Genomic DNA, 26,460 nt, shown 5'->3' on the forward strand with positions numbered 1-26,460 from the left:
GGGCCACCGCGATGAGAAGCCAGCGCACCGCAACGAAGAGTAGCCCCTGCTCGCCGCAACTAGAGAAAGCCCCTGCACAGCAACGAAGATGCAATGCAGCCAAAAATAAATAAATAAATTTATTTTTAAAAAAAATTAGCTGACTGAGCAAGAAAGTAAACATATTGAGATAATGGGAGCCAAGTTTCTCATTGTCTGAAAAGTCACTTAAAAACATGGAAAGGGCAAAGACTAAAAAGAACACTCAAGTGTTAGATCAGAATTGGAAATATTATAAACTCACGGGGTTTTTTAACATGTACATACTAATAGAGCAACAGGTACAAATATGTTTATATGTATCATTTCTATTCAAACTATATACACACACAACATATTTATAGTAAATACATATTTCCAAATAAAATACAGATATGTATTTCTATGTTATATATATACAGATACACATACACGTGTATTTCCTAGGTCTGTCTGCTAAGTGGGTCTAGAAGCACTGACACTCCTGTAGCAGTGAGCACATGAAGTAATCAGATCTCGGTTTCTAAATCGTAACTACGCCAGAAGGAACCAGGGCTCCTTGGAGGAACATCTGACACAGGAAAAGTTCAAGATGAGCCTGGAACATCTTGCTGACCATGAAGTAAAGAACTGCTTGGAGAATGATAGGGACACGTCAGAAGGGCACAAAGGCCAGACTGAAGAGGCTTCCACTGGCCAAAGTCAGGGTGAATTTGGCCATAAAAACAAATAAGAATAACAGATTATAACCCATTGAACAAAAGAAGAAAATGAGTAAACATAAATGAACAGAAAAAGAAGAAAACACTTTTACAGGAGGATGCCAACTAACATATGTAGAACGAATGATGTAAAAAGGAAATCACCACTTGGCAACCCTCACACTAGTAGCTGACGGGCAGGAGTTGTGAGTATAGGTGGGTGGAGATTTGATGAGGAACAGGATATTGGCCTAATATCTGATTATCTCCGCTGAAAAAATACTAATCAATTACAAATGGAAAAATAGTTATTTCACAGCAGACAGACCCAGCAGATACCAACAAGACCAGCTGATAAAGGTTAACATCACCCATGATGGGAGAAGTCAAAATCATGCATCCCCGATGTTATGCACTGAGAACACAGCATCATTTCTTTTATTGATTTATTTATTCATTCATTTACATCTCTATTAGAGTATAATTGCTATACAATGTTGTGTTAGTCTGTGCTGTATAACAAAGTGAATCAGCTATATGTATACATATATCCCCATATCTCCTCCCCCTTGCATCTCCCTCCCACCCTCCCTATCCCACCCCTCTAGGTGGTCACAGAGCACCGAGCTGATCTCCCTGTGCTATGTAGCTGCTTCCCACCAGCTATCTATTTTACATTTGGTAGTGTATATATGTCAGTGCCACTCTCTCACTTCGCACCAGCTTACCCTTCCCTCTCCCCGTGTCCTCAAGCCCATTCTCTATGTCTGTGTCTTTATTCCTGTCCTGCCCCTAGGTTCATCAGAACCTTTCTTTTTTCTTTTTTTTTTTTAGACTCCATATATATGTGATAGCATATGGTATTTGTTTTTCTCTTTCTGACTTTCTTCACTCTGTATGACAGACTCTAGGTCCAACCACCTCACTACAAATAACTCAATTTTGTTTCTCTTTATGGCTGAGTAATATTCCACTGTATATATGTGCCACATCTTCTTTATCCATTCATCTGTCGATAGACACTTAGGTTGCTTCCATGTCCTGGCTATTGTAAATGGTGCTGCAGTGAACATTGTGGTACATGACTCTTTGAATTTTGGTTTTCTCAGGGTATATGCCCAGTAGTGGGATTTCTGGGTCATATGGTAGTTCCATTTTTAGTTTTTTAAGGAACCTCCATATTGTTCTCCATAGTGGCTGTATCAATTTACATTCCCACCAACAGTGGTTTGTCGGCAGTCTGTATATCTTCTTTGGAGAAATGTCTATTTAGATCTTCTGCCCATTTTTGGATTGAGTTGTGTTGTTTTTTTGATATTGAGCTGCATAAGCTGCTTGTAAATTTTGGAGATTAATCCTTTGTCAGTTTCTTCATTGGCAAATATTTTTTCCCATTCTGAGGGTGGTCTTTTGATCTTGCTTATGTTTCCTTTGCTGTGAAAAGCTTTTAAGTTTCATTAGGTCCCATTTGTTTATTTTTGCTTTTATTTCCATTTCTCTAGGAGGTGGTTCCAAAAGGATCTTGCTGTGATTTATGTCATAGAGTGTTCTGCCTATGCTTTCCTCTAAGAATTTTATAGCGTCTGGCCTTACACTTAGGTCTTTAATCCATTTTGAGTTGATTTTTGTGTAAGGTGTTAGGGAGTGTTCTAATTTCATTCTTTTACATGTAGCTGTCCAGTTTTCCCAGCACCACTTATTGAAGAGGCTGTCTTTTCTCCATTGTATATTCTTGCCTCCTTTATCAAAGATAAGGTAACCATATGTGCGTGGGTTTATCTCTGGGCATTCTCTCCTGTTCCACTGATCTATATTTCTGGTTTTGTGCCAGTACCATACTGTCTTGATTACTGTAGCTTTGTAGTATAGGCTGAAGTCAGGGAGCCTGATTCCTCCAGCTCCATTTTTCTTTCCCAAGACAGTTTTGGCTATTCGGGGTCTTTTGTGTTTCCAAACAAATTGTGAAATTTTTTGTTCTGGTTCTGTGAAAAATGCCATTGGTAGTTTCATAGGGATTACACTGAATCTGTAGATTGCTTTGGGTAGTAGAGTCATTTTCACAGTGTTGATTCTTCCAATCAAAGAACATGGTATACCTCTCCATCTGTTTGTATCATCTTTAATTTCTTTCATCAGTGTCTTTTGGTTCCCTGAATACAGGTCTTTTGTCTCCTTAGGTAAGTTTATTCCTCAGTATTTTATTCTTTTTGTTGCAATGGTACATGGAAGTGTTTCCTTAATTTCTCTTTCAGACTTTTCATCATTAGTGTATAGGAATGCAAGAGATTTCTGTGTATCCTACTATCCAAATTTTTGTACCCTGCTACTTTACCAAATTCATTGATTAGCTCTAGTAGTTTTCTGGTAGCATCTTTAGGATTCTCTATGTATAGTATCAGGTCATCTGCAAACAGTAACAGTTTTATTTCTTCTTTTCTGACTTGTATTCCTTTTATTTCTTTTTCTTCTCTGATTGCTGTGGCTAAAACTTCCATAACTCTGTTGAATAACAGTGGTGAGAATGGGCATCCTTCACTTGTTCCTGATTTTAGAGGAAATGGTTTCAGTTTTTCACCACTGAGAACGATGTTGGCTGTGGGTTTGTCACATATGGCCTTTATTATGTTGCACTAAGTTCCCCCTATGCCTACTTTCTGGAGAGTTTTTATCATAAGTGGCTGTTGAATTTTATCGAAAGCTTTTTCTGCATCTATTATCATATGGTTTTTCTCCTTCAGTTTGTTAATATGGAGTATCACATTGATTGACTTGTGTATACTGAAGTATCCTAGCATTCCTGCGATAAACCCCACTCGATCGTGGTATATGACCCTTTTAATGTGCTGTTGGATTCTGTTTGCTAGTATTTTGTTGAGGATTTCTGCATCTATGTTCATCAGTGATACTGGTCTGTAGTTTTCTTTTTTTTGTGACATCTTTGTCCGGTTTTGCTATTAGGGTGATGGTGGCCTCATAGAATGAGTTTGGGAGTGTTCCTCCCTCTGCTATATTTTGGAAGAGTTTGAGAAGAATAGGTGTTAGCTCTTCTCTAAATGTTTGATAGAATTCGCCTGTGAAGCCATCTGGCCCTGGGCTTTTGTTTCTTGGAAGATTTTTAATCACAGTTTCAATGTCAGTGCTTGTGATTGGTCTGTTTATATTTTCTGTTTCTTCCTGGTTCCGTCTTGGAAGGTTGTGCTTTTCTAAGAATTTGTCCATTTCTTCCAGGTTGTCCATTTCATTGGCATATAGTTGCTTGTATTAGTCCCTCATGACTTGTATTTCTGCAGGGTCAGTTGTTATTTCTCCTTTTTCATTTCTAATTCTATTGATTTGAGTCTTCTCCCTTTTTTTCTTGATGAGTCTGGCTAATGGTTTATCAATGTTGTTTATCTTCTCAAAGAACCAGCTTTTAGTTTTACTGATCTTTGCTATTGTTCCCTTCATTTCTTTTTCACTTATTTCTGATCTGATCTTTACAATTTCTTTCCTTCTACTAACTTTGGGGTTTGTTTGCTCTTTCTCTAATTGCTTTAGATGTAAGGTTATGTTGTTTACTTGAGATTTTTCTTGTTTCTTGAGGTGGGATTGTATTGCTATAAACTTCCGTCTTAGAACTGCTTTTGTTGCATCTCATAGGTTTTGGGTTGTCGTGTTTTCATTGTCATTTGTTTCTAGGTTCTTTTTGATTTCCTCTTTGATTTCTTCAGTGATCTCTTGGTTATTTAGTAGCGTACTGTCTAGCCTCCATGTGTTTGTATTTTTTACAATTTTTTTCCTCTAATTGATATCTAGTCTCATAGCGTTGTGGTCAGAAAAGATACTGATACGATTTCAATTTTCTTAAATTTACCAAGGCTTGATTTGTGACCCAAGATATGATCTATCCTGGAGAATGGTCCATGAGCACTTGAGAAGTGTATTCTGCTGTTTTTGGGTGGAATGTCCTACAAATATCAATTAAGTCCATCTTGTTTAATGTGTCATTTAAAGCTTGTGTTTCTTTATTTCTTTTCATTTTGGATGATCTGTCCATTGGTGAAAGTGGGGTGTTAAAGTCCCCTACTAGGATTGTGTTACTGTCGATTTCCCCGTTTATGGCTGTTAGCATATGCCTTATGTATTGAGGTGTTCCTACGTTGGGTGCATAAATATTTACAATTGTCGTATCTTCATCTTGGATTGATCCGTTGATCATTATGCAGTGCTCTTCTTTGTCTCTTGTAACAGTCTTTATTTTAAAGTCTATTTTGTCTGATATGAGAATTGCTACTCCAGCTTTCTTTTGATTTCCATTTGCATGGAATATCTTTTTCCATCTCTTCACTTTCAGTCTGTATGTGTCCCTAGGTCTGAAGTGGGTCTCTTGTAGACAGCCTATGTACGGGTCTTGTTTTTATATCCATTCAGCCAGTCTATGTCTTTTGGTTGGAGCATTTAATCCATTTACATTTAAGGTAATTATCGACATGTATGTTCCTATTACCGTTTTCTTAATTGTTTTGGGGTTGTTTTTGTAGGTCTTTTCCTTCCCTTGTGTTTCCTGCCTAGAGAAGTTCCTTTAGCATTTGTTGTAAAGCTGGTTTGGTGGTGCTGAATTCCCTTAACCTTTGCTTGCCTGTAAAGGTTTTAATTTCTCTGTCGAATCTGAATGAGATCTTTGCTGGGTAAAGTAATCTTGGTTGTAGGTTTTTCCCTTTCATCACTTTAAATATGTCCTGCCACACCCTTCTGGCTTGCAGAGTTTCTGCTGAAAGATCAGCTGTTAACCTTATGGGGATTCCCTTGTATGTTATTTGTTGTTTTTCCCTTGCTGCTTTCAATATTTTTTCTTGTATTTAATTTTGGATCATTTGATTAATATGTGTCTTGGCATGTTTGTCCTTGGATTTATCCTGTATGGGACTCTCTGCGCTTCCTGGACTTAACTGACTATTTCCTTTCCCGTATTAGGGAAGTTTTCAACTATAATCTCTTCAAATATTTTCTCAGTCCCTTTCGTTTTCTCTTCTTCTTCTGGGGCCCCGATAATTCAAATGTTGGTGCATTTAATGTTGTCCCAGAGGTCTCATGAGACTGTCCTCAATTCTTTTCATTCTTTTTTCTTTATTCTGCCCTACAGTAGTTATTTCCACTATTTTATCTTCCAGGTCACTTATCCGTTCTTCTGCCTCAGTTATTCTGCTACTGATTCCTTCTAGAGAATTTTTAATTTCATTTATTGTGTTGTTCTTCATTGTTTGTTTGCTCTTTAGTTCTTCTACGTCCTTGTTAAACGTTTCTTGCATTTTCTCCATTCTATTTCCAAGATTTTGGATCATCTTTACTATCATTACTCTGAATTCTTTTTCACGTAGACTGCCTATTTCCTCTTCATTTGTTTGGTCTGGTGGGTTTTTACCTTGTTCCTTCATCTGCTGCATATTTTTCTGTCTTCTCATTTTGCTTAACTTACTGTGTTTGGGGTCTCCTTTTCACAGGCTGCAGGTTAGTTCCCATTGTTTTTGGTGTCTGCCCCCAGTGGCTACGTTTGGGTCAGTGGGTTGTGTAGGCTTCCTGGTGGAGGGGACTGGGTTGTGTAGGCTTCCCAGTGGAGGGGACTGGTGCCTGTGCTCTGGTGGGTGGGGCTGGAACTTGTCTTTCTGGTGGGCAGGGCTGTGTCCAATGGTGTGTTTTGGGGTATATGTGAACTTAGTATGATTTTAGGCAGCCTCTCTGCTAATGGATGGGGTGTGTTCCTGTCTTGCTAGTTGTTTGGCATAGGGTGTCCAGCAGTGTAGCTTGCTGGCTGTTGGGTGGAGCTGGGTCTTAGCATTGAGAGCTCTCTGGGAGAGCTCTCGCCGATTGATATTACATGGAACCGGGAGGTCTCTGGTGGTCGAGTGTCCTGAACTCAGCTCTCCCACCTCAGAGGCTCAGGCCTGACACCAGGCCGGAGCACCAAGACCCTCTCAGTCACATGGCTTAGAAGAAAAGGGAGGAAAAAAAGAAAGAAAACAGCATCATGTCTGTTGTATCTCTGCCAAGAATTCATAGCCTGAGTCTGGTCACGAGGAAACACCATCCAGGGACGGACCCTATGAAATATACTCTCGCATATGTGTGAGGACATAAGAGGCAAAGAGTAAAGAACTGTTCAGGATTAGAAAAGATTTTTAAAAAGGAAGGTTTCTGGAGAGAATCCTGAGCCAGAAATGAAAAAGAGACACTTCTGGGGCAGCTGGTGAAGTCTGACTGGAGTCCACGGACTGGATGGTGGCAATGGCATCAGAGCTGACTCCGTGGCTGGAAGGTGTGCAAGGCAGTAATGTAGGAGCAGTGTCCTTGTTTTTTGGAGTTGCAGGCCAGAGTATCTAGGGGTGATGGTACATGATTTCAGGAAAAGGTCTATGGTTGCGGGGGGGGCGGGTGGTGGTGGTGAGGGGATGGAGGGAGAGTAAATGTAGTTAAAAGGTAACAACAGTTGGGGAATCTAGGTAAGGGGAGATGGGATTTCTTTGTGCTACTGTTGTAACTGTTTCGTAACACTGAAACTTTTAAAAAATTAATTTTAAAAAAAGGTGTCCAAGACTTTTGAAATTTCTCTTATAACCGTGATTCTCCTACCATCTTCTTTCTTTGTAAAAGACATTCTTGGGACTTCCCTGGTGGCGCTGTGGTTAAGAATCCACCTGCCAATGCAGGGGACACGGGTTTGAGCCCTGGTCTGGGACAATCCCATACGCCACAGAGCAACTAAGCCCGTGCACCACAACTACTGAGCCTGTGCTCTAGAGTCCACGAGCCACAACTACTGAGCCTACACGCCATAATGACTTAAGCCCTCACGCCTAGAGCTCACTTCTCCACAATGAGAAGCCTGTTCACCGCAACGAAGGGTAGCCCCCGCTCGCCGCAACTACAGAAAGCCTTCAAGCAACAATGAAGACCCAAAGCAGCCAAAAATTTGAAATAAAATTTTAATTTAAAAAATTAAATTTTTTAAATTAAAAAATTTTTTTTAATTTTTAAAAAAAAGGAATTGTTATTCTTTACTCCATTCTTCCATTTTTCAAGGCCCCAAATCTTAGAAGTCATTCTCTCGATAATCACACCCTATATCCAATTCTAAGCTAATCCTGTTGATTCTGTTTTCAAAACAGAGAGAAACCCCCGACTTCTCCCAACCTTAACACTACCATCCTAGTCAAAGTCAGCAAATCTCAAACGAGCTAATACAAACAGCCTCCTGACTGGACTGCTGCCACTCACCCTTGCCCAATTATACAGCCTTTTCTCCAGACAGTTACCAGTCCTCCGTTCTAAAACTCTCTGAAAGCTTCCCATGTCCCCTAGAGACATTAAAAGCCACAGCTCTTATAGCAGCCTACAGTCTATATAATCTGCCACCCACTCAATTCCATCTCATGTCCCGTTCTAACTGTTATGGACCGAACTGTGTGTCCCCAAAATTCATGTTGAAGTCCTAACCCCCAGCACTTCAGAATATAACTGTATTTGGAGATAGGGTCTTTAAAGAGGTAATTTTGGTTAAATAAGGTCATGTGGGTGCCACAATCCAATAAGGACCAGTGTCCTTATAGGAAGAGGAGATTGGGACACAGACACACCACGGGAAGATACAGTAAGGACACAGAGAGAAGACAGCTACCTGCAAGCCAAGGAGAGAGGCCTCAGAAGAAACAATCCTGCCAACTCCCTGATCTTAGACATATAGCCTCCAAAAATTTGAAAAACTAAACTTCTGTTTTAAGCTAACCACCCAGTCTGCGGTACTAGGTTATGGCAGCCTGAGCAAAGTAATCAATAAGAGTCCCCACCCCTCCTGAGGTCACTGGGTTCCGAACACATCAGCAGGCATACTCTGCCCCAGGGCCACAGCTGTCCCCTTCCACTAGAACTCTCTGCTCCCATATATCCAGGTCTCGCTCCCTTGCTCCAGCTCAAGCGTCACCTCGTTGAGGTCTTCCCTGACCATCCCATATGTGATACAGCACCTCTATCCCACCATAGCCATCTTTTGCTACTCTCTTAGCCTGCTTCATTTTTCATACAACGCTTACATTTGTTAATTGACTGTTTCCCTCCAACAAAGAAGGAAGAAATTTTTGTCTGTGGTGCTTACTGCTGAGTCCCTTGCACCAAGAATAATACCTGGCACATAGTAGGTCACCATATATTGGATGAATGAAAGAATAATGTTCCCCTAGCGTTTACCTCTTCAGAAGCAAAAGGACAGCATTTGCTGTGCTTGAATCTAAGCCAGTTGTGGGCTCATCCAGGAACAAGATGGATGGATCAGTAATAAGCTCCATTGCAATACTAGTCCTTTTTCTTTCTCCTCCAGACACACCACGGATAAACTGAGTTCCAACCTAAAACACAAATATTATTGTTATTAACAATAAAAACCACAGCCATTATCGTTTGTTGAGCTCCCAACATGTATGTGCCAACCCTATAAGAGGCACCTTATCTCATTATCCTCATTTATTCTGAACAGCAAATAAATGACTATGTGGGCAAAGAGGTAGGTTTCTCTTTAATTTGAGGAGTAAACTGAGGCTCAGGTCACAGCTGGTAAGTGGCTAAGCCTGATATGAAACCCATGCTTTTAACAGTTCTATATGTTTCTCATCAAGCCATATATTTCATTTTAAGACAGTTAAGCCAGAACACTAAAAGATATGGCCCTGACGGAGTGAAGCCACAGACCAAAACGGGAGCCGAAGATAGGAGTAGAAAAGCTGCTGAAAGCATCTATCATTTGTTAGTCTTTCTTACAGCCTCCTGACGCCCCCTTCCCTGCCCCCGCCCCGCCCAAAGTCCTCAGTGCAGCTGGGCAGCTAGGAAAGTTCACTTTCTATCACACCACATTAGCACCTCTTAAATCACCATGAGGTTTACCAAATTGAGCCCTCCTATACCCTAACTTGCTGCAGAATTCCCGGCTCATTCTTTCAGACAAATTCAGAAGGTAGACTATTCTACAGGGTAACTGGCTGGGTCTTTCAACTAGTCAGTGTCACTGTGTGGTAGGGGACCAGAAAGGTTCTGGGGGAGAAAGGAGACAGGAAATAATCCTTATATTAAGAGTCTTCAAAGAGATAATCAGTAAGTGCTGTTCATGCCCTTGACTGGATCCTCTAACAATTGGGCTGTGCCAGACATTCTGGAGACGACATGGGGAAATGTGGATGAATATGGCTCCACATCGCTGATATTAACACAGTTAACTCTGTTAGTTGATAACGGTATTGTGGTAATGTAGGTAAGTATCTTTTTTTTTAAGACGCATAATCCGTATTCAAGAGTGAAATGTCATGAAATTTACAACTTTCTTTAAAATACTTCAGAGAAAAGAAGCTGAAGTAATTATGGGAAAAGATTAACAACTGGGAAATCTAGGTAAATGTTATTAGTAATCGTGCCATTATATTAAGTATACTATAATCATATCATCACTATGTAACAGAGAAAAACAAACCTGACTCCATATTGAATCTATTCCTTTAGCTCTAACCTTTGTGCTCTGCTTCCCCGTGCTTAGTCATGCTGGCTCTGCACCTTTTATGAAAGAATGTTGCCTAAAGCCTGAAATATACAGGATAGCCCATTGTCAAGGCTCTGACCTTTCAAGGTGTAGCACTTTTCCATTTACATAGAGATAAAAAGTTACAGGGCAGAGAATAACATTTGTCTTGTTGGACGTTTATGGGAACATTGTGACCAGATCCACATGGACAGCTGTAAGAACAAAGGATTCCAACAGGAAGAAGTCTGCAACAGCAACCAACCAACCAACTCCCTCCCCGTTTAGTATAAAAGAAGCCTGAATTCTAACTTAGGTAAGATGGTTCTTTGGGACACGAGTCCACCATGCTCTTGGTCTGCTGGCTTACCAAATAAAGTCGCTATTCCTTGTCCCAACAACTCATCTCTCAATTTACTGACCTGTCACGCAGCAAGCTGTTCAAGCTTGGACTCCGTAACAACTGAGTAATCAGACTATACTCTCTACATTTGTTATGCTTAAAATTTCATAGAAAGTAAAAAAATTTAAATGAAGTACTTCAACGAATTAGATAAATACATTCTAAGTCAACAACTCCCTTCAGCTTATTTTTCTCTGGAAATCCACGGAAGGAACTTAGGGCGATAACTGCCTGTTGGTAGAGAACTTTTACCTAAGGGTAAAGAATGGTAAACACCTTATTGGGAAGAAAATCAAGTAATAAGCAGAGCTAACACAAAGGAAAACCCAGTTGCTTACAGGAAGAATTTAGTGGAAACTGGTGGCATCTCAGAGTTATTTTTCCAAACAAACTACAGCAAAATATACTTTACGTTAAATAATGTCAGAAAGTATCATATGAAACAGCAGCCAGCAGGATACCCCCATTCTTTGTTACGTCTACGTAAAGGATATCATGGGGGGACTAAACTAGAGCCATCACAATCTAAAAAGCTCATCTTCACGGAAAGCTTCAGGTGTTTTCCCAGCAAAGCTTTCATACCTAGTCACCGACTGTAAAGTTCACTCGTTCATTTCATTTCTTCTTCCCGATCCTGTATAACCCACAAAGGGAGTTACTTTTCTCTCTTGCTGGCAACTTTTATCTCAAAAATCTAAAAGAGCCCAGCACCTAACAGTCTGTAAGTAAATACTGGCAGAAGAAAGGGGGAGGGGCAGTGAGGGAGGGAGGGAGGAAGGGAAGCCAAAAGTGCCAAAAGAAAGGCTCTAGAAAAACAACTTGGATGCCACACAAATTAGAAATAAACCCTAATTTGACTGGATATAACTTGGGAAGCCAAACTGCAGCAAAGTGAAACATACAGATCAGGAACCCTTGGATTTTCATCATGTACCAATTCCAGAAATACACCTCTCAAAGGCAATGGAACAAAGTCCCCCGGAGGAACAGAAGAAGGACAGCTAAAAGGGGAAAAGAAAATAGGAAGAAGGAAAGTTAGCGTGAAGACACGGAATGAGACGTGACAAATGATCAGGGTGGGAGAAGACCAAGGGCTGTAATCACACAGAAAGGGCCACGTGTTCTTTGCAAAGAACACTTCCACATACTGGACCACACTGCCACACTTCATTTCCAGGATTCAATCATTTTTAGGTTTTTTAACCTGGTTAACTTCCATCTTCATATTAAGTAAGTAGTCACTTTTCTCATGGTTACAGAAAGCAGCGACTCTTTACTATACATATTATAGAAAACTTCTGAACAAGTTATACTACCCACACAGGTGAGTCCGATTCGCTGGCTATGACACGTTTTCCACATTACCTTGGAATCCGCCACTTTATCCAGACCTAACTCTTGAATGACCATGTTAATCCGTTCATTTTTTTCATGATTTGTCATAGTTGTTGGAAGCCGAAGAGCTGCCGAGAACTGTAAGTTTTCTCTCACTGTCAGAGTTCCCATCACGACATCATCCTTAAAGCAAAATGGCGTTTTAACAAGACATAGCAGGTCTTTTCTAATACCCTCACTCTTTGGTATATGTAACTTACCCACAAAAATAACATACCCAAGGAAAGTTCTAGCGAATAATGAATTATACAAATTATAATGAATTATACTTGCAATTATACAAATTACAACTAACTCCGTATAACAGCTGCAAAGCCTGATGAAATAATTTTCCTTCCCTACCTGTACGCCCAAAGAGAACACAGGTAATTGTGATTATTACTAGCAAACATTTCCACACTGCTTGATACAAGGATTTGCCAAAATATTGTTCTAACCTAGGTGAAGGAGAGAGGTGAAGGTGAAGGAAAAAAGTAGAACAGTAATGTTTTTTAGAAATGATAGGATAACAAGAATTGATATCATTGTCCTTACAAGGATCATATATTCCAGATTCTCCCTGACTTTTCATTTAATACTATCCTGAATTTTATGGGAGATCATGAAAAGCTGGTGCGAAGAGAAGTTGTTTCTACGAGTATGTCCCGTAGTCAATTGGAAGCACACTCAACTATTAGCCAAGGCACTTGCCAATATAGAAACAGAAGAAATCTAAACTACAAATCCACAAATACTTACTTGTACCACGTAACCTGAGTTACATTTAAAATTGGCAGGTCGAGGTGCTCCATTGATCAAAACATCTCCAGATAATCCATGTGGATCTTTCCTTGCAGCTAAGACATCTAACAACCTATAAAAAGACATCTGTTATTGTTATTTATTCCCTCCAACTCAAGGCTTTACCTCTCAGCTAATCTGAATCCAAATTCTGCTCAAGTTCGAAAATTAACTGACCAAGAAGTTATATGGTTCAACTAAACATATAGATATATTTTGAATCTCACCTTCCTTTTTTTTAAACCATATGCTACAATAAAGCCCAAAACCGTGAAAGCAAAGCACTGCAGGCTGATCCAGCACAGACTACCCAAACTGCCCTCCAGGCTGTCTGACCTCGGGCGTTCCAAGGTAGGTAATGTGCTCCTTTGTCTAAGACACAAGCCTTCACTTATGCCTTTGGCTCCATGTCCCGACTTTCAATTTTATCCCCCTCCTTTTCCTCTCCATAGCTCAACTCATAGCTGACAGCTATATGCCAATCACCTTATCATGTCCTCTTAGTAAAGCTGACCTAGTAAGACCTTCCTGGCCCTTAGGACAGAACCCCAAACTAGCACAACTGCCCATTATCCACAGCAACTAGAACCAGACAAGACATGCAGAAAATGTTCAAGAAATACCTGCTCACATAAGAGTGATCTTTAAAAGCACACTAAAACTGGAGGTGGGGGGCTTCCCTGGTGGCGCAGTGGTTAAGAATCCGCCTGCCAATGCAGGGGACAAGGGTTCGAGCCCTGGTCTGGGAAGATCCCACATGCCGTGGAGCAACTAAGCCCGTGCGCCACAGCTACTGAGCCTGTGCTCTAGAGCCCGTGAGCCACAACTACTGAGCCCGCGAGCCACAACTACTGAAGCCCGCACGCCTAGAGCCCGTGCTCTGCAACAAAAGAAGCTACCGCGATGAGAAGCCCGCGCACCGCCATGAAGAGTAGCCCCTGCTCGACGCAACTAGAGAAAGCCCGAGCACAGCAACAAAGACCCAACGTAGCCAAAAATAAATAAACAAATAAATAAAATTTAAAAAGAAAAGAATAGGTGAAGGAGATTTAAGAGGCACAAACCTCCAGTTATAAAATAAATAAGCCATGGGGATGTAACATACAGCATAAGGAACAGGGCCAATAATATTGTAATAACTTTATATGGAGACAGATGGCTAGACTTATCATGGTGATCATTCATAAGGAATGCAAATGTCAAATGTCAAAAAGAATTAATCTCCAAAATTTACAAGCAGCTCATGCAGCTCAATAACAAAAAAACAAACAACCCAATCCAAAAATGGGCAGAAGACCTAAACAGACATTTCTCCGAAGAAGATATACAGATTGCCAACAAACACATGAAAGAATGCTCAACATCATTAATCATCAGAGAAATGCAAATCAAAACTACAATGAGGTATCATCTCACACCAGTCAGAATGGCCATCATCAAAAGATCTAGAAACAAATGCTGGAGAGGGTGTGGAGAAAAGGGAACACTCTTGCACTGCTGGTGGGAATGTGAATTGGTACAGCCACTATGGAGAACACTATGGAGGTTCCTTAAGAAACTACAAATAGAACAAACATATGACCCAGCATGCCCTGAGAAAACTATAATTCAAAAAGAGTCACGTACCAAAATGTTCATTGCAGCTCTATTTACAAGAGCCAGGAGATGGAAACAACCTAAGTGTCCATCATCAGATGAATGGATAAAGAAGATGTGGCACATATATACAATGGAATATTACTCAGCCATAAAAAGAAACGAAATTGAGTTATTTGTAGTGAGGTGGATGGACCTAGAGTCTGTCATACAGAGTGAAGTAAGTCAGAAAGAGAAAGACAAATACTGTATGCTAACACATATATATGGAATTAAAAAAAAAAATGTCATGAAGAACCTAGGGGTAAGACAGGAATAAAGACACAGACCTACTAGAGAATGGACTTGAGGATATGGAGAGGGGGAAGGGTAAGCTGGGATGAAGTGAGAGAGTGGCATGGACATATATACACTACCAAACGTAAAGTAGATAGCTAGTGGGAAGCAGCCGCATAGCACAGGGAGATCAGCTCGGTGCTTTGTGACCACCTAGAGGGGTGGGATAGGGAGGGTGGGAGGGAGGGAGGGAGACGCAAGAGGGAAGAGATATGGGGATATATGTTTATGTGTAACTGATTCACTTTGTTATAAAGCAGAAACTAACACACCATTGTAAAGCAATTATACTCCAATAAAGATGTAAAAAAAAAAAACACTATGTAGTACACCTGAAACTGACATAATATTTATGGCAACCATAAACCAATTTATTAAAAACCACACACTAAAACTACAAAGAAAAAGTTTACTTATACTGTTATACTCACGAAGATTTGCCTCCACCTGTGGGTCCCAGAATGGCATTGAGGCCAGGTTTCATGATCCCACTGTAAATACAGAAATATATCAAGTTATTAGACCACTTTACAACCAGTTCTATTAATTCAGGGTTTGCATTTAATACACTCAATGAAGGCTGATAAAATTATAGACAGGGGAAAAAAAAACCCACAAATCAACCGTTAAAGGAAAAAGAAACCGAAATGTCAATTAACAAAAATCTAGCAGACAAAGAATGTTAACCACAAGTCAGGACTTATAAGAAAAATGACTTGGGTCCCTCTAAATTCCCTTCCCTTATTCTCCACACTGGTTCCCTGATGTAACTGACTCTGGTGAAGCATCTCTGCTACACTTACTCCTCTTTCACGGTGTAAAGTGCATTAACAAGTTCTGAGTGACACCAGATGACTAGTGTCTTCGTGTCACCTGACTTGCTACCTCGGGCTACACAGTTAGTAAGTCAATGGACTTCTAGAATCACCAGTAGAAGTGTTCTCACTGTACAAATCTAGTCAGACAAAGAAACAGTATAGCTGAAAGAGAAATTCAATGGCTGGAATAAAGCACCTCAGGGGGTTAAAAAGAAAATATCACCAAGTCTTACCCCTCACAAAATTCTTAATCAAATTAGAAAAGTAAAACATACACTCTCAAGATATATCGTCTTCTTCCTTGTAAAGTATGAGATAAGTGGACTGGAAAATTCTCCGTTTAGAAGTGGTAGATGCCACTTTCTAAAGGAGACAACCTTTAAGGATATATAGACATGGTGTACACACAGCATGCTTCCAAACAGACTAAGTAGATGTTTGAGGGTGGTGAAAATTCAGATAGAAAGCAGAAGGGCTGGGCTTCCCTGGTGGCGCAGTGGTTGAGAGTCCGCCTGCCGATGCAGGGGACACGGGTTCGTGCCCCGGTCCGGGAAGATCCCACATGCCGCGGAGCGGCTGGGCCCGTGAGCCATGGCCGCGGAGCCTGCGCGTCCGGAGCCTGTGCTCCGCAACAGGAGAGGCCACGGCAGAGAGAGGCCCGCATACCACAAAAAAATAATAATAATAAAATAAGAAAGCAGAAGGGTAGAAAAAATTAAGGCAGTTTTGACTGTGTTGAGTCTCAAGAAGAAAGCAAATACTTATCCTAACGGTAGCCAGTAGAATGACTAAGGAGGATGGACTGGAAAAAGGAAAATTAAGGGCAAGGCCTCCGCAGTTATGTAGGCATGATGAAACAGAGGCCTGAAAAGCCCTTTCAAAACCCTGGTGACTAAATGCAATCTCTCTTTGGAACTGGTAGGTAAATCAAAATTTATTCCACAGAGAAAATAGTACCTATTCCAAGTGGATGGTCCAAAGCCAAAGGCTATTCCATTCCCAGATCATGATTTTCACAGACGCCAGTTCTATGATTACACAATTGTTGTGAGTGATGAACTTTACAAAGTACCCCGGTGCTTCCATCCAGGAGGACCTCAGCACTTACTGACTATTGTGTTTGCATCGTCACAACTGTGAAATGGCTGGTGCTAGGGTGACATGTACCTTTCACTCTGCGCATTAGCTGAAACACTGAACAAAAATAAATGAATTAGGTAAACCAGGAACAAGGTGGAAAACAGAAAAATCTCTTATTCTTTCAGTGACTTTCCCCACAGATGTAAAAAAGACATGCTAATGGCTGGGTGAACTTTCAAGATGCATCTATCAATAGCTCTTGATGCACTTTCTTTATCAGTAGCTATCTAGTAACAGCTTCTAAAATCACGAGATACAAGCTTGTTGTTCACTAAAACTCTGCTGCCAGAAAACCTTTCCAGGTTTTAAAAATATCTCCTCAAATCGAGACCAAGCAATCCGAAATAACTAATCCCAAACTGAATGTAAACGTTCTAAGACAAAGAATTTTACAGGTCCCTCAGTTGGGTTTACTTTGGCACTAAGCCCTAGCATGACAGAAAACGACAGCAGTGTGGAATTACAACTGCAACGGTTCCAGTTTGGAGCAGTGGCTAATTCTCCCTTCATTTATTAAACACAGTTATCTCATGTCTACTATGTATAACAAGATTACTCTTCTAGGACATGGGACTGAGCTGAGAATAAAACAAAAGTCCTAGCCCTTGTGGAATCTACATTCTAGTCCAGGGATCAGCAAACTACAGCTGGTCACCTGTCTTCTGTTTTCATAAACAAAGTGTTACTGGAACAGAGCTCTACTCCTTCATTTGCGTTATTGTCTATGGCTGCTTTCATGCTACAATGACGGGGATGAGTAGTTGCAACACAGATGGATGGCCCATAAAGCTGAAGATATCTACCATCAGGCCAGGCCCTTCACAGAAAAAGCAGTCGATGGTCTACAATTCCCTTGTCTCCCCACCCTACCCCCCGTCCTACTATCATCCCTCAAAACCGATTTCCCACCCTTATATACTGCTTTACAGCATTTACACGCAGCAAAGTCCCCCTCACTAAACTGTAAAACCCTGCCAACCAGAGTTATGTCATCTTGTATTAAGCCTCAGCCCAAAAGTATGTAGCACAGTGGTCTACAAGGGAAGACCCCTGAATACTGGACACACGAAGTGAAACCTAGCTAAAGGAGTCACATCACATGTATTACTTTTTTAGTGGATAATGGTTAATCCTTTGGTCTCGGTTTATAAAGGAGCAGTCAATGCCATTCCCAATGCTTGGAGCATGGCCTCTCCCTACCCTACCCTACTGTCCCCTACACACACACACACACACACACTTGTGCACACAATCTTCACCTTCTCTCTCCCCACACCCCTGAATCTCTGATTTAGGGTTAGGGATGTCCACCGTGTCTCCTAACCCTTCTATCACAGTAGAATGACACAGTGAGGTGCTCTAGTCGTCTGAATCCCCCATTAGACGAGAAGGTTTCTCAGGACAGAGGACATATCTGTGTCACTAGCATCTTGCACAAGGTCAAGCACCCCACAGACACTGGACAGTTGTTGAATAAGTGAGTCTCAACATTTCCATAAATGACAATTACTTATAGGAAAACCAAAAGAAATGTTTTCAGTAAAAACAAATGTTAAGAAGTAGGAAAAGTGTATGGAAAATAGGTGCAGTCTGACTAGAAAGAAAACTGAGTGACATTCCCTACTCGTTATTTTACGTTCAAATATGTCAATCATTTCTATTAGACTTCCGCTTCCCTTCTCAGTGCGAAGGTGATGAAAGTGGGTAGAGGTGCAGCCAGCACCCAAGAACACAGGCTGCAAAGGGAGGGAGGAGGAGGAGAGGAAACGGGTGGAAGGGCGGGAGACTGCGTACACTGAGGAGTAAGAAGATTGATTGAGCAAACCAATGAGTACATTAAAGACAACGAGAACCAGGTTCTTCACTTTTTGAGATGTTTTACAAACATGGAAATGTGGAAAGAACCTTGGAGTGTTAGATATAAATTGGAGGATGTATTAATGAGAAGTCACGGGTTTTCATCTCCATACACAGATACAGAAAGTTTTAGATATGTGTATAAGCACACGTGTGGGTATATTGAAACATACATATAGTCAGTCCCTACCTAGGTCTGTCCACCGAGAAAGCCTAGAAGCTATAAGATCCTAATAGCAACAAACATTCCCGACACCCAGATCTTGGTTTGTAAATACCATCCTCCACATAAAGGAACATCAGCTGATTCCAGGTCTGACGCAGGGTGAGTACACAGTGAGTCCGAAAATTCTTGCCGTGCCAACAAAATATTCAAAGAATGAGAGTATATGTCAAAAGAATGAGTTAAAACACAAAACAAAATACAGAACCTACCTTGAAAGTCTCCCACTGACCAAGTCAGGAACAATAAAGGATCAAGATGAATAATGACAGGACTTCCCTGGTGGCTCAGTGGTTAAGAATCCTCCTGTCAATGCAGGGGACATGGGTTCGAGTCCTGGTCTGGGAAGATCCCACATGCCGTGGAGCAACTAAGCCCGTGAGCCACAACTACTGAAGCCCGCGTCCCTAGAGCCCATGCTCCACACCAAAAGAAGCCACCGTGGTGAGCAGCCCGCACACCATAACAAAGAGTAGCCCCCGCGCAGCAACGAAGACCCAACACAGCCAAAAATTAATTAATTAAAAAAAAAAAAAAAAAGACAAATGAGAGCACCCTTTTCCCCATCCCAGAAACTCTACTTAGTTGAAGCCCGCAGATGGGGGAAAAGATAAGAAACATTACTGCCTAAATAAGAAACGTGAGTAAGCAAGAAAAACGACCCCTGGTATCCTTTTAACTGTAAAATTTGAAAGGATTACAAGATTTGACTGAGTTTTTATGAACCTAGGAATGCATGTAAGGGTGAACTCATCTGTTGCTGAAACACACGCCACTGAACCATAAAAAACATTACGAAGCCTTCAGCAGGTGACACTGTTACTGTATCAAGTTACTAATTTACTAGCTTTAAAACATAAGCAAGGTAGGGGCTTCCCTGGTGGCGCAGTGGTTGAGCATCCGCCTGCCTAATGCTAGGGGACACGGGTTCGTGCCCCGGTGTGGGAAGATCCCACGTGCCGCGGAGCGGCTGGGCCCGCTGAGCCATGGCCGCTGAGCCTGCGCGTCCGGAGCCTGTGCTCCACAACGGGAGAGGCCACAACAGTGAGAGACCCGCGTACCGCAAAAAAAAAAACATAAGCAAGGTAAACGAACCCTGGAGCAGCATATATTTTAAATTTATTCAACCTGCACATACTCAAATCGTCTGTTACCTTCCACTTATCAGCACAAAATCTGAAGTGACCAGCATTTTTCTTGATTAGTATGCTCCACAAAAAAACTTGTCAGCTTTTCAGAAAGGTCAGGTGACTCCAGTCTAGGCATGTGGCAAAAGATAAAAGCTTTTCATCTACCATTCCTCTCCTCATTCTCATACTCAGGGTTTCTTTACACAAGAAAGCATCAAGGAGGCAGGCATGACAGTCTGTGTTACTGCATGGAGAAAACACTATCTAATTCTACACAGCATCTGGCTTCCAGTAACCCAGTCTCAGATCCCCATTGTTTCTTCCCCACCCACATCCAAAACTTTTCTCCCCTATTTGTCATCTCCCAGCCCTCTGCAAGCAGCTGGCTGCCAGTAACAGAAAAGACCACAGTCCCATATAATGCACCCAGACGATAGGAGAGATGTCTGATTCCATATAGGTTTGTAGCCATACCTGGCCAAAGGGCTCTTATCAAACCACTCCTCCAGGCTTGGAAAGCCGAAAAAGTTGCTTCCTTTGTCTAGGAATAATTATTTCCCCAATTAAACAAAGAAATTAACAAAACACAGAGGCCACGCTACCTAAGCAAACCTAGATTCACTCCCTACTCCACAGAGAGGTAGAATCCAGCTCAGTTCTCTGGAAATCAGAAAAACATGAAAACCCTAAAGGCTATAATATATGAAAGAGAGATACCTGGGACCCAGTAGATTCTATCTGAATGCCCATTTCTCTCCCCACTCTACAGCCCACTCTACCACCATGAGATTAATTAGTTGCTGGATGAGGAGAATAAAAATCATAGTTTTATGTTGACTTGGATTCTAAAATATAAATAAGTGTATTAATTTGGATCCTAAATTCTCTTATCACTTTGGACTTCAACAGCATAACTTAAGCTAAGCTATAGTTGTCTTACATTTACACACACCTAACATGTGATCCAACTGTTTCACTGCAAGTTTAGCCAAATGAAATGGAAGCATGTGTCCGTACATCTGTATAGACTTGTACACCTTCATCTGCAATAAGCAAAACCTGCCAGGTTCACTGCATGTCAATGAACCTGTTGAAATAAAAGTTCATGCACATACTTGACATTCTTTAGTATTTCTTTCTCAACTGTTTTCCGACAAAGTAGAAAGCCACTCTTCACTGTTACTCGATAGCAGATGTTATGAAAACTTAACACAGCTCCTCCAGTAAACGTCTTCAGGTCATTGGAGGCTGTGTCCGGGATGCAACTGGTGTTTCTTTTTGACATTGGGACAGAAACTTGGTAACTACTGGAAGACATCTGGAGTGTTTCTGCCTCTCTGTAGAGGGAAAAGCAACAGTAAGTTGACAGTAAATGAGACGGTAAACAGTAGTTAAGAGTACACTTAAAACAATTCGGTTTTGGCACAAACTTCCAGTTATAAAATAAGTTAAGTCCTGAGGATATAATCTGCAACGTGGTGACTCTAGCTAATAATACCGTACCGTATATCTGAAAGCTGCTAAGAGAGATCTTAAAAGTTCTTATCATAAGAAGAAAAAATTTGTGACTTTGGTGTGTGATGGCTATTCCGTAGACTTACTGTGGTGATCATTTCACAGTACATACAAATTTTAAGTCATTATGTTGTATGCCTGAAACTAATATAATATTATGTATCAATTATATCTCAATTTAAATTCTAAACAGACACCAAAAAAATTTTAATGTAAAATGCCTCATTGGTCATTTTTATATTGATTACATGTTTAAGTAAAAATATTTTGCATATATTGGATTCAATGAAATATATTTTTAAAAATTTTAAACAAGTCCATTGTAAACCTCAATGCAATAAATAGCTCCATTTCCAATAAATAGGCCACATCACGGCAATAAGAACAACCTTGAAACCTATATTAGGGAGGCAGACACAACTCTGAATACATACACTCCAATTAGGTGTCAATTAAACATCTAATAAGTAAATAGGGAGAGTATGAAAATTTCTCAAAACTCATGAAGCAGAAAAAAGATGAACGGGAGTTAGATCTGACTTGAAAAGTGTATTACGATACGACTCAAGATCAGGGACAGACCACATGATCACCATCACCCCGTTTTTGTTTGAGTCTATGACACAGTTATTACAAAAAGGGGGTTGGCCAGGCAGTCAGGGATAAGAGAGATTTATTTGAATTTAAAGCTCCAGACTTGGGCAAGATGGGAATAAAGATGCAGACCTACTAGAGAATGGACTTAAGGATATGGGGAGTGGGGAAGGGTAAGCTGGGACAAAGTGAGAGAGTGGCATGGACATATATACACTACCAAATGTAAAATAGATAGCTAGTGGGAAGCAGCCGCATAGCACAGGGAGGTCAGCTCGGTGCTTTGTGACCACCTAGAGGGGTGGGATAGGGAGGGTGGGAGGAAGACGCAAGAGAGGGGGGATATAGGGATACAGGTATATGTATAGCTGATTCACTTTGTTATAAAGCAGAAGCTAATACACCATTGTAAAGCAATTATACTCCAATAAAGATGTTAATAAATAAATAAATAAAGCAAGCTCCAGACTTCAGGCGGCCTCGAGGCCGGGCTCCAGGTCCGGTGGGTCAGCACCAGCTGATGCCCGGTGGGCACCGCCGCCTGGACCTGTTGGGCGAGCGCCGGAAACAGTGGGCCCTGTCAGGCCGGAACGCTTCACCTCTTGGTATTTCCCGCAATCGCCACGTGAGGCACCTGCTGATGCAAAGCTGTCTACACAGTGGGTCTGGCCCTGGTAATCTGCCTCATTCGTGAGTTCCCGCCTGCGTTAGGCACTGCGTTGGGCAGCTGGTTAAAACGGTGAAGAGCGGGGTTCCCCATCCCCGGAGCTGGCCTTCTGCAGAGGCAAGACTTTCCAACGCCAGCTGCAGTCCACGGGCGTGGAGAACGTGTGGGCTTTAGGGATGCTTGCCGCGAGCTCAAGTTGCGGCTTTCCCACTGGTCGCTAGTGACCACAGACACGTGCCTTTAACCTCTGAAAGTGTTACCTTATCCGTGAAAAGGAGATTGACAGTTGTTTGTGCTCTAGGATTGTGTGATTTACATGAGAGAACCTATGTAAAGTGCATGGTACACTTCTGGCCTGCCATGGATGTGTTGTGCTTGGGGGTTTTGTCTGCCTTCCTGGGCATCAAAACAAGTGCAATCGAACCGGTACAAGAAGATGGTCCTTCCTTCCCATTAGATTAGTGATATTTATCTTTATCAAGGTGTTGAAATGCTTTTGGAAGGTATAAAATCTGCTGCCAGTTTCAGCCTATGACTTGGTTTAGCCTGTTTACTGAATCTTCCTAAAATATATATGTGCTCAGAAATCAACTCACCGTCCCTATTTTATTCTCTGTGGAGCGCTTGATGCTGTGCCCTGGACCTCACTCAGTGCGGGGCAGGGTCCTGAGAACTTACTAACCTCGTTCCTGTGTCCGTGCTGTGAGACACAGCACATATCGTCATCCCTTCATGCCTGATGAAGAAATTAGGCCAAGGAGGGGAGAGAACGTGACCAGGGTCACACAGGTGATGGCGGTTACAGCTGACATCTGTTAAATGCTTTCTGTGTGCCAGGCACTGTTAGAATGGTTTTTTTAAACATGTATCATTTAATCCTTGCTACTCTGTGAGTTAGGTTTCATGGTAGTGACCGAGCTGCATTTTGAACCCGTATCGTTCTATTTTTGTTTTTTCTAAAATACTAAAAATTGAAAAAAAATTACATTCTAAAACATTTTCAGTGTCATATATGTGGAATGTCGCGGGGAATGTGAAAGTGATACCTGTGATGACAGGTGTCATGATGATATGAAACATCAACGAAAACCAAGATTTTGTTTATGAAGAAAGTATTTGTATTCCATACCCCCAGGTCATGTTTTTAGTTATCAGTGGGAACTTTGGGTTTCAGGGCCTGTTTGGAGTTCCTGAGCTCAGTGCCCCAGAAGGATTCCGTGTCGCCCAGGAGAAGGCCTTGAGGAAAACAGAGCAGCTGGTGGGCCACGTGCGCTCCGCACCGCCGGGGCCCCAGACCCTGCTCATCTTTGACGAGCTCTCGGACTCCTTGTGCAGGGTGGCCGACTTGGTAAGACGCCGGGCATGGGCCGCAGACCACCTCTCGCTTTTGCAAGTTAAGCTCAGTTTATTAGGTTCAGTATTGGACTGTAAGGCTAGGAATGTCTGAACTGTTTGAGAGCTCTTGGGTGTAATCTGTTATAGTGAAGTGTGCTGTAGAATGGGAAGAATGTACAGGAAAGGTCAGATTTAGTACTCGTACTTTAATCCATATATTTAATAAAATAGATTTGTAATATGTAATGAAAGAATGATTACGCACATGGCAAAGATTCTTCATGTGACAAAGGTTCTTCATTTATGAAAATATCTACCAAAATTCTAATAGAACATTTACAATAAAATTAATTGCATAAAAAAAAAAAAAAGCTCCAGACTTTATATTCTCCTTCAATCTACTAGGAAGATAAACTCCAAACTTCTTTGGAATGACAAAATCATTTCCTTAATGAGCAAACATACTTAAATTCTAGGAAGGTTTCGAATTATGTACAAAAATAATGGAGAAAATCAAATCAGTAGTTAAGCACTTAAAGAAGTTAAAACAAAAAGTGAGGATTAAATGTATAAATGAAGTTGAAAATATTTCATTAAACAAATTTAAAAAGGCCCCTTTAAAGGATTTAGAGTAAGACCTTAAAGTGAACTTAACAGCTTGTGAAACAGGTTTGAAATGTGAAACTTCCATAAAACTAGTTTTAATTTTTAAAAATCAAAACAATCCATGAAGAACTTTCTCTCTGGCTCTGGTAGAGTAGCTGGTCCAAACCAATCGGTCTCCTAAGAACAACTGTAGAAGTAGACAAAATGTAAGATGCAGCTCTTTGAAGAGCGCTCATTAATGAGAGCCAGCAAAGCAGCCAGGACTTGAGCTGCCAAGTTCCTGGAAAGGAAGGAGGCTGAAGGCACAGCCAGCACTCTGTGCCCTTTTCCCCTCGAGGCAAAGTGCACATCCATGGGGCGAAACTCAGGAAAACCAGGCAGACGGAAGCTGCTAGAGGCCAAAAAGCTGAACAAATATTTAAGTAGCCTCTCAGTGTTAGGGAGACCAAGTTTGGAGCTGTGAACCTACCAGTTGAAAACCTGAAGTTTCTGAGATCCCACTAGGCCTATGACCTGGAAATATGGGCAACCCAGAAATAGACCAGCTTCTACTCAACCAAAGTGATCCACTCATGCTTTGCTATAAGAAACTTAAATCACTCTGAAACTTATTATCATCCAAATTTTCAATCAAAAATTACCAAGCATGCCAGCAAATAAGACCTAATGTTCCACAAGAAGAAAATAGAAATAGACCCATAGATATTGCAGATTGGAGTCATCAGACATCTGCGTTAAAATAACTGAGGGATACGTCTAAGAAAATAAATGAAAAGATAGACTACCACCAAAGAACCAGAATCTGTATTTTTTTAAAAAATCAATAGATGAGTTTATTAGCAGTTTAGACACAGATTAGGAAAGAATTAGTGAACTGGTAGGCTGGTATGTAGAAAACATACAGATTGAAGAGTGTATGAAAATTCCACGTATCACCATGGAAAAGAAAACAAAAAAACACCAGACTGAAAAAGTAGGCTTTTTTCTACATAAAAGAGGTATCAAGCCACAGATTGAAAAAGCTCTAGGATACATACAAGCAGGATACATACAAGAAAACCATGCCTGAGAATATCATAGTAGAACAGCCCCCACACCAAAATAATCTGTAATTGTTCCTGTACCCCCAAACTGCTCTATTGTTGTCACACTTAAAACACTATTCAATCTTGGAAACTGCAAAAGTAGGAAACCACTTAGAGACTGGTCCCAGGAAATTAGAAGAGCTTGGTTTTAATCTGTGAACACAATGAATGGTAATAATTAGCTAAAATCCTACTCTCTTAAAGCAGTGAAAGAAGGCTCAAGGTCCAAGTAATCTAGAGACCTTATTGACTTTATGAACTTCTTCAGCCATCCCCCATGCCTTCAAAAGCCAAACTATGCCAGTCTGATACGAGCAATTGCTTCTCCGGCCTCCATCCCCATTTGATGTTCAGCCACCAAAGACACTTTCTAACCCTGTCCCGAGGCTCATTAAGAGAACCAAATAACGTACCACTTGAATGTAAACAGGTCATTGGCTCAAGACAGACATTCATACAAAATTTTTGTGAAATTTTCTGCTAATAAAAGGCACCAACTGGAACTAAAGTACCCAAGAAAGATTATCCATGCCCGTCCATCTATCCATCCATCCAAGAGAGAGGGCTAAAGCTTATAGATACAATCACAATTTTAAAAGTGTGTGCATACCGAGTTTGACTTCACTGTGCTGGGCTTAAGTCTGTGATTCACACTGCTAGGAGGTGCTGGATTCCTCACTAGGATTCTAGTAATCTTCCTCAGGAAGACAACAGGGTCTTAGTTATTCA

General features: G+C 41.1%; 1 protein-coding gene across 3 annotated transcripts in view; it reads right to left on the minus strand.

Annotated features, from left to right (window-relative positions):
• Positions 1–26,460, minus strand: part of ABCG2 (ATP binding cassette subfamily G member 2 (JR blood group)) — a 139,475-nt gene that overhangs the window by 23,604 nt on the left and 89,411 nt on the right. For 2 of the 3 annotated variants that reach the window (XM_065877124.1, XM_065877123.1), the window contains exons 2-6: positions 21,045–21,264; positions 15,193–15,252; positions 12,788–12,902; positions 12,020–12,172; positions 8,937–9,094 (exon numbers count right to left, since the gene is read on the minus strand). In XM_065877124.1, coding sequence (XP_065733196.1) covers positions 8,937–9,094; positions 12,020–12,172; positions 12,788–12,902; positions 15,193–15,252; positions 21,045–21,247 — 689 coding nt within the window. In that variant the 5' untranslated portion in view covers positions 21,248–21,264. Of the gene's footprint in view, positions 1–8,936; positions 9,095–12,019; positions 12,173–12,787; positions 12,903–15,192; positions 15,253–21,044; positions 21,265–26,460 lie in introns of those variants that run through there. The other variant, XM_065877122.1, reaches the window with a different exon arrangement.

This window comes from Phocoena phocoena, chromosome 5, assembly GCF_963924675.1.
Source record: "Phocoena phocoena chromosome 5, mPhoPho1.1, whole genome shotgun sequence".
NCBI lineage: Eukaryota > Metazoa > Chordata > Mammalia > Artiodactyla > Phocoenidae > Phocoena > Phocoena phocoena.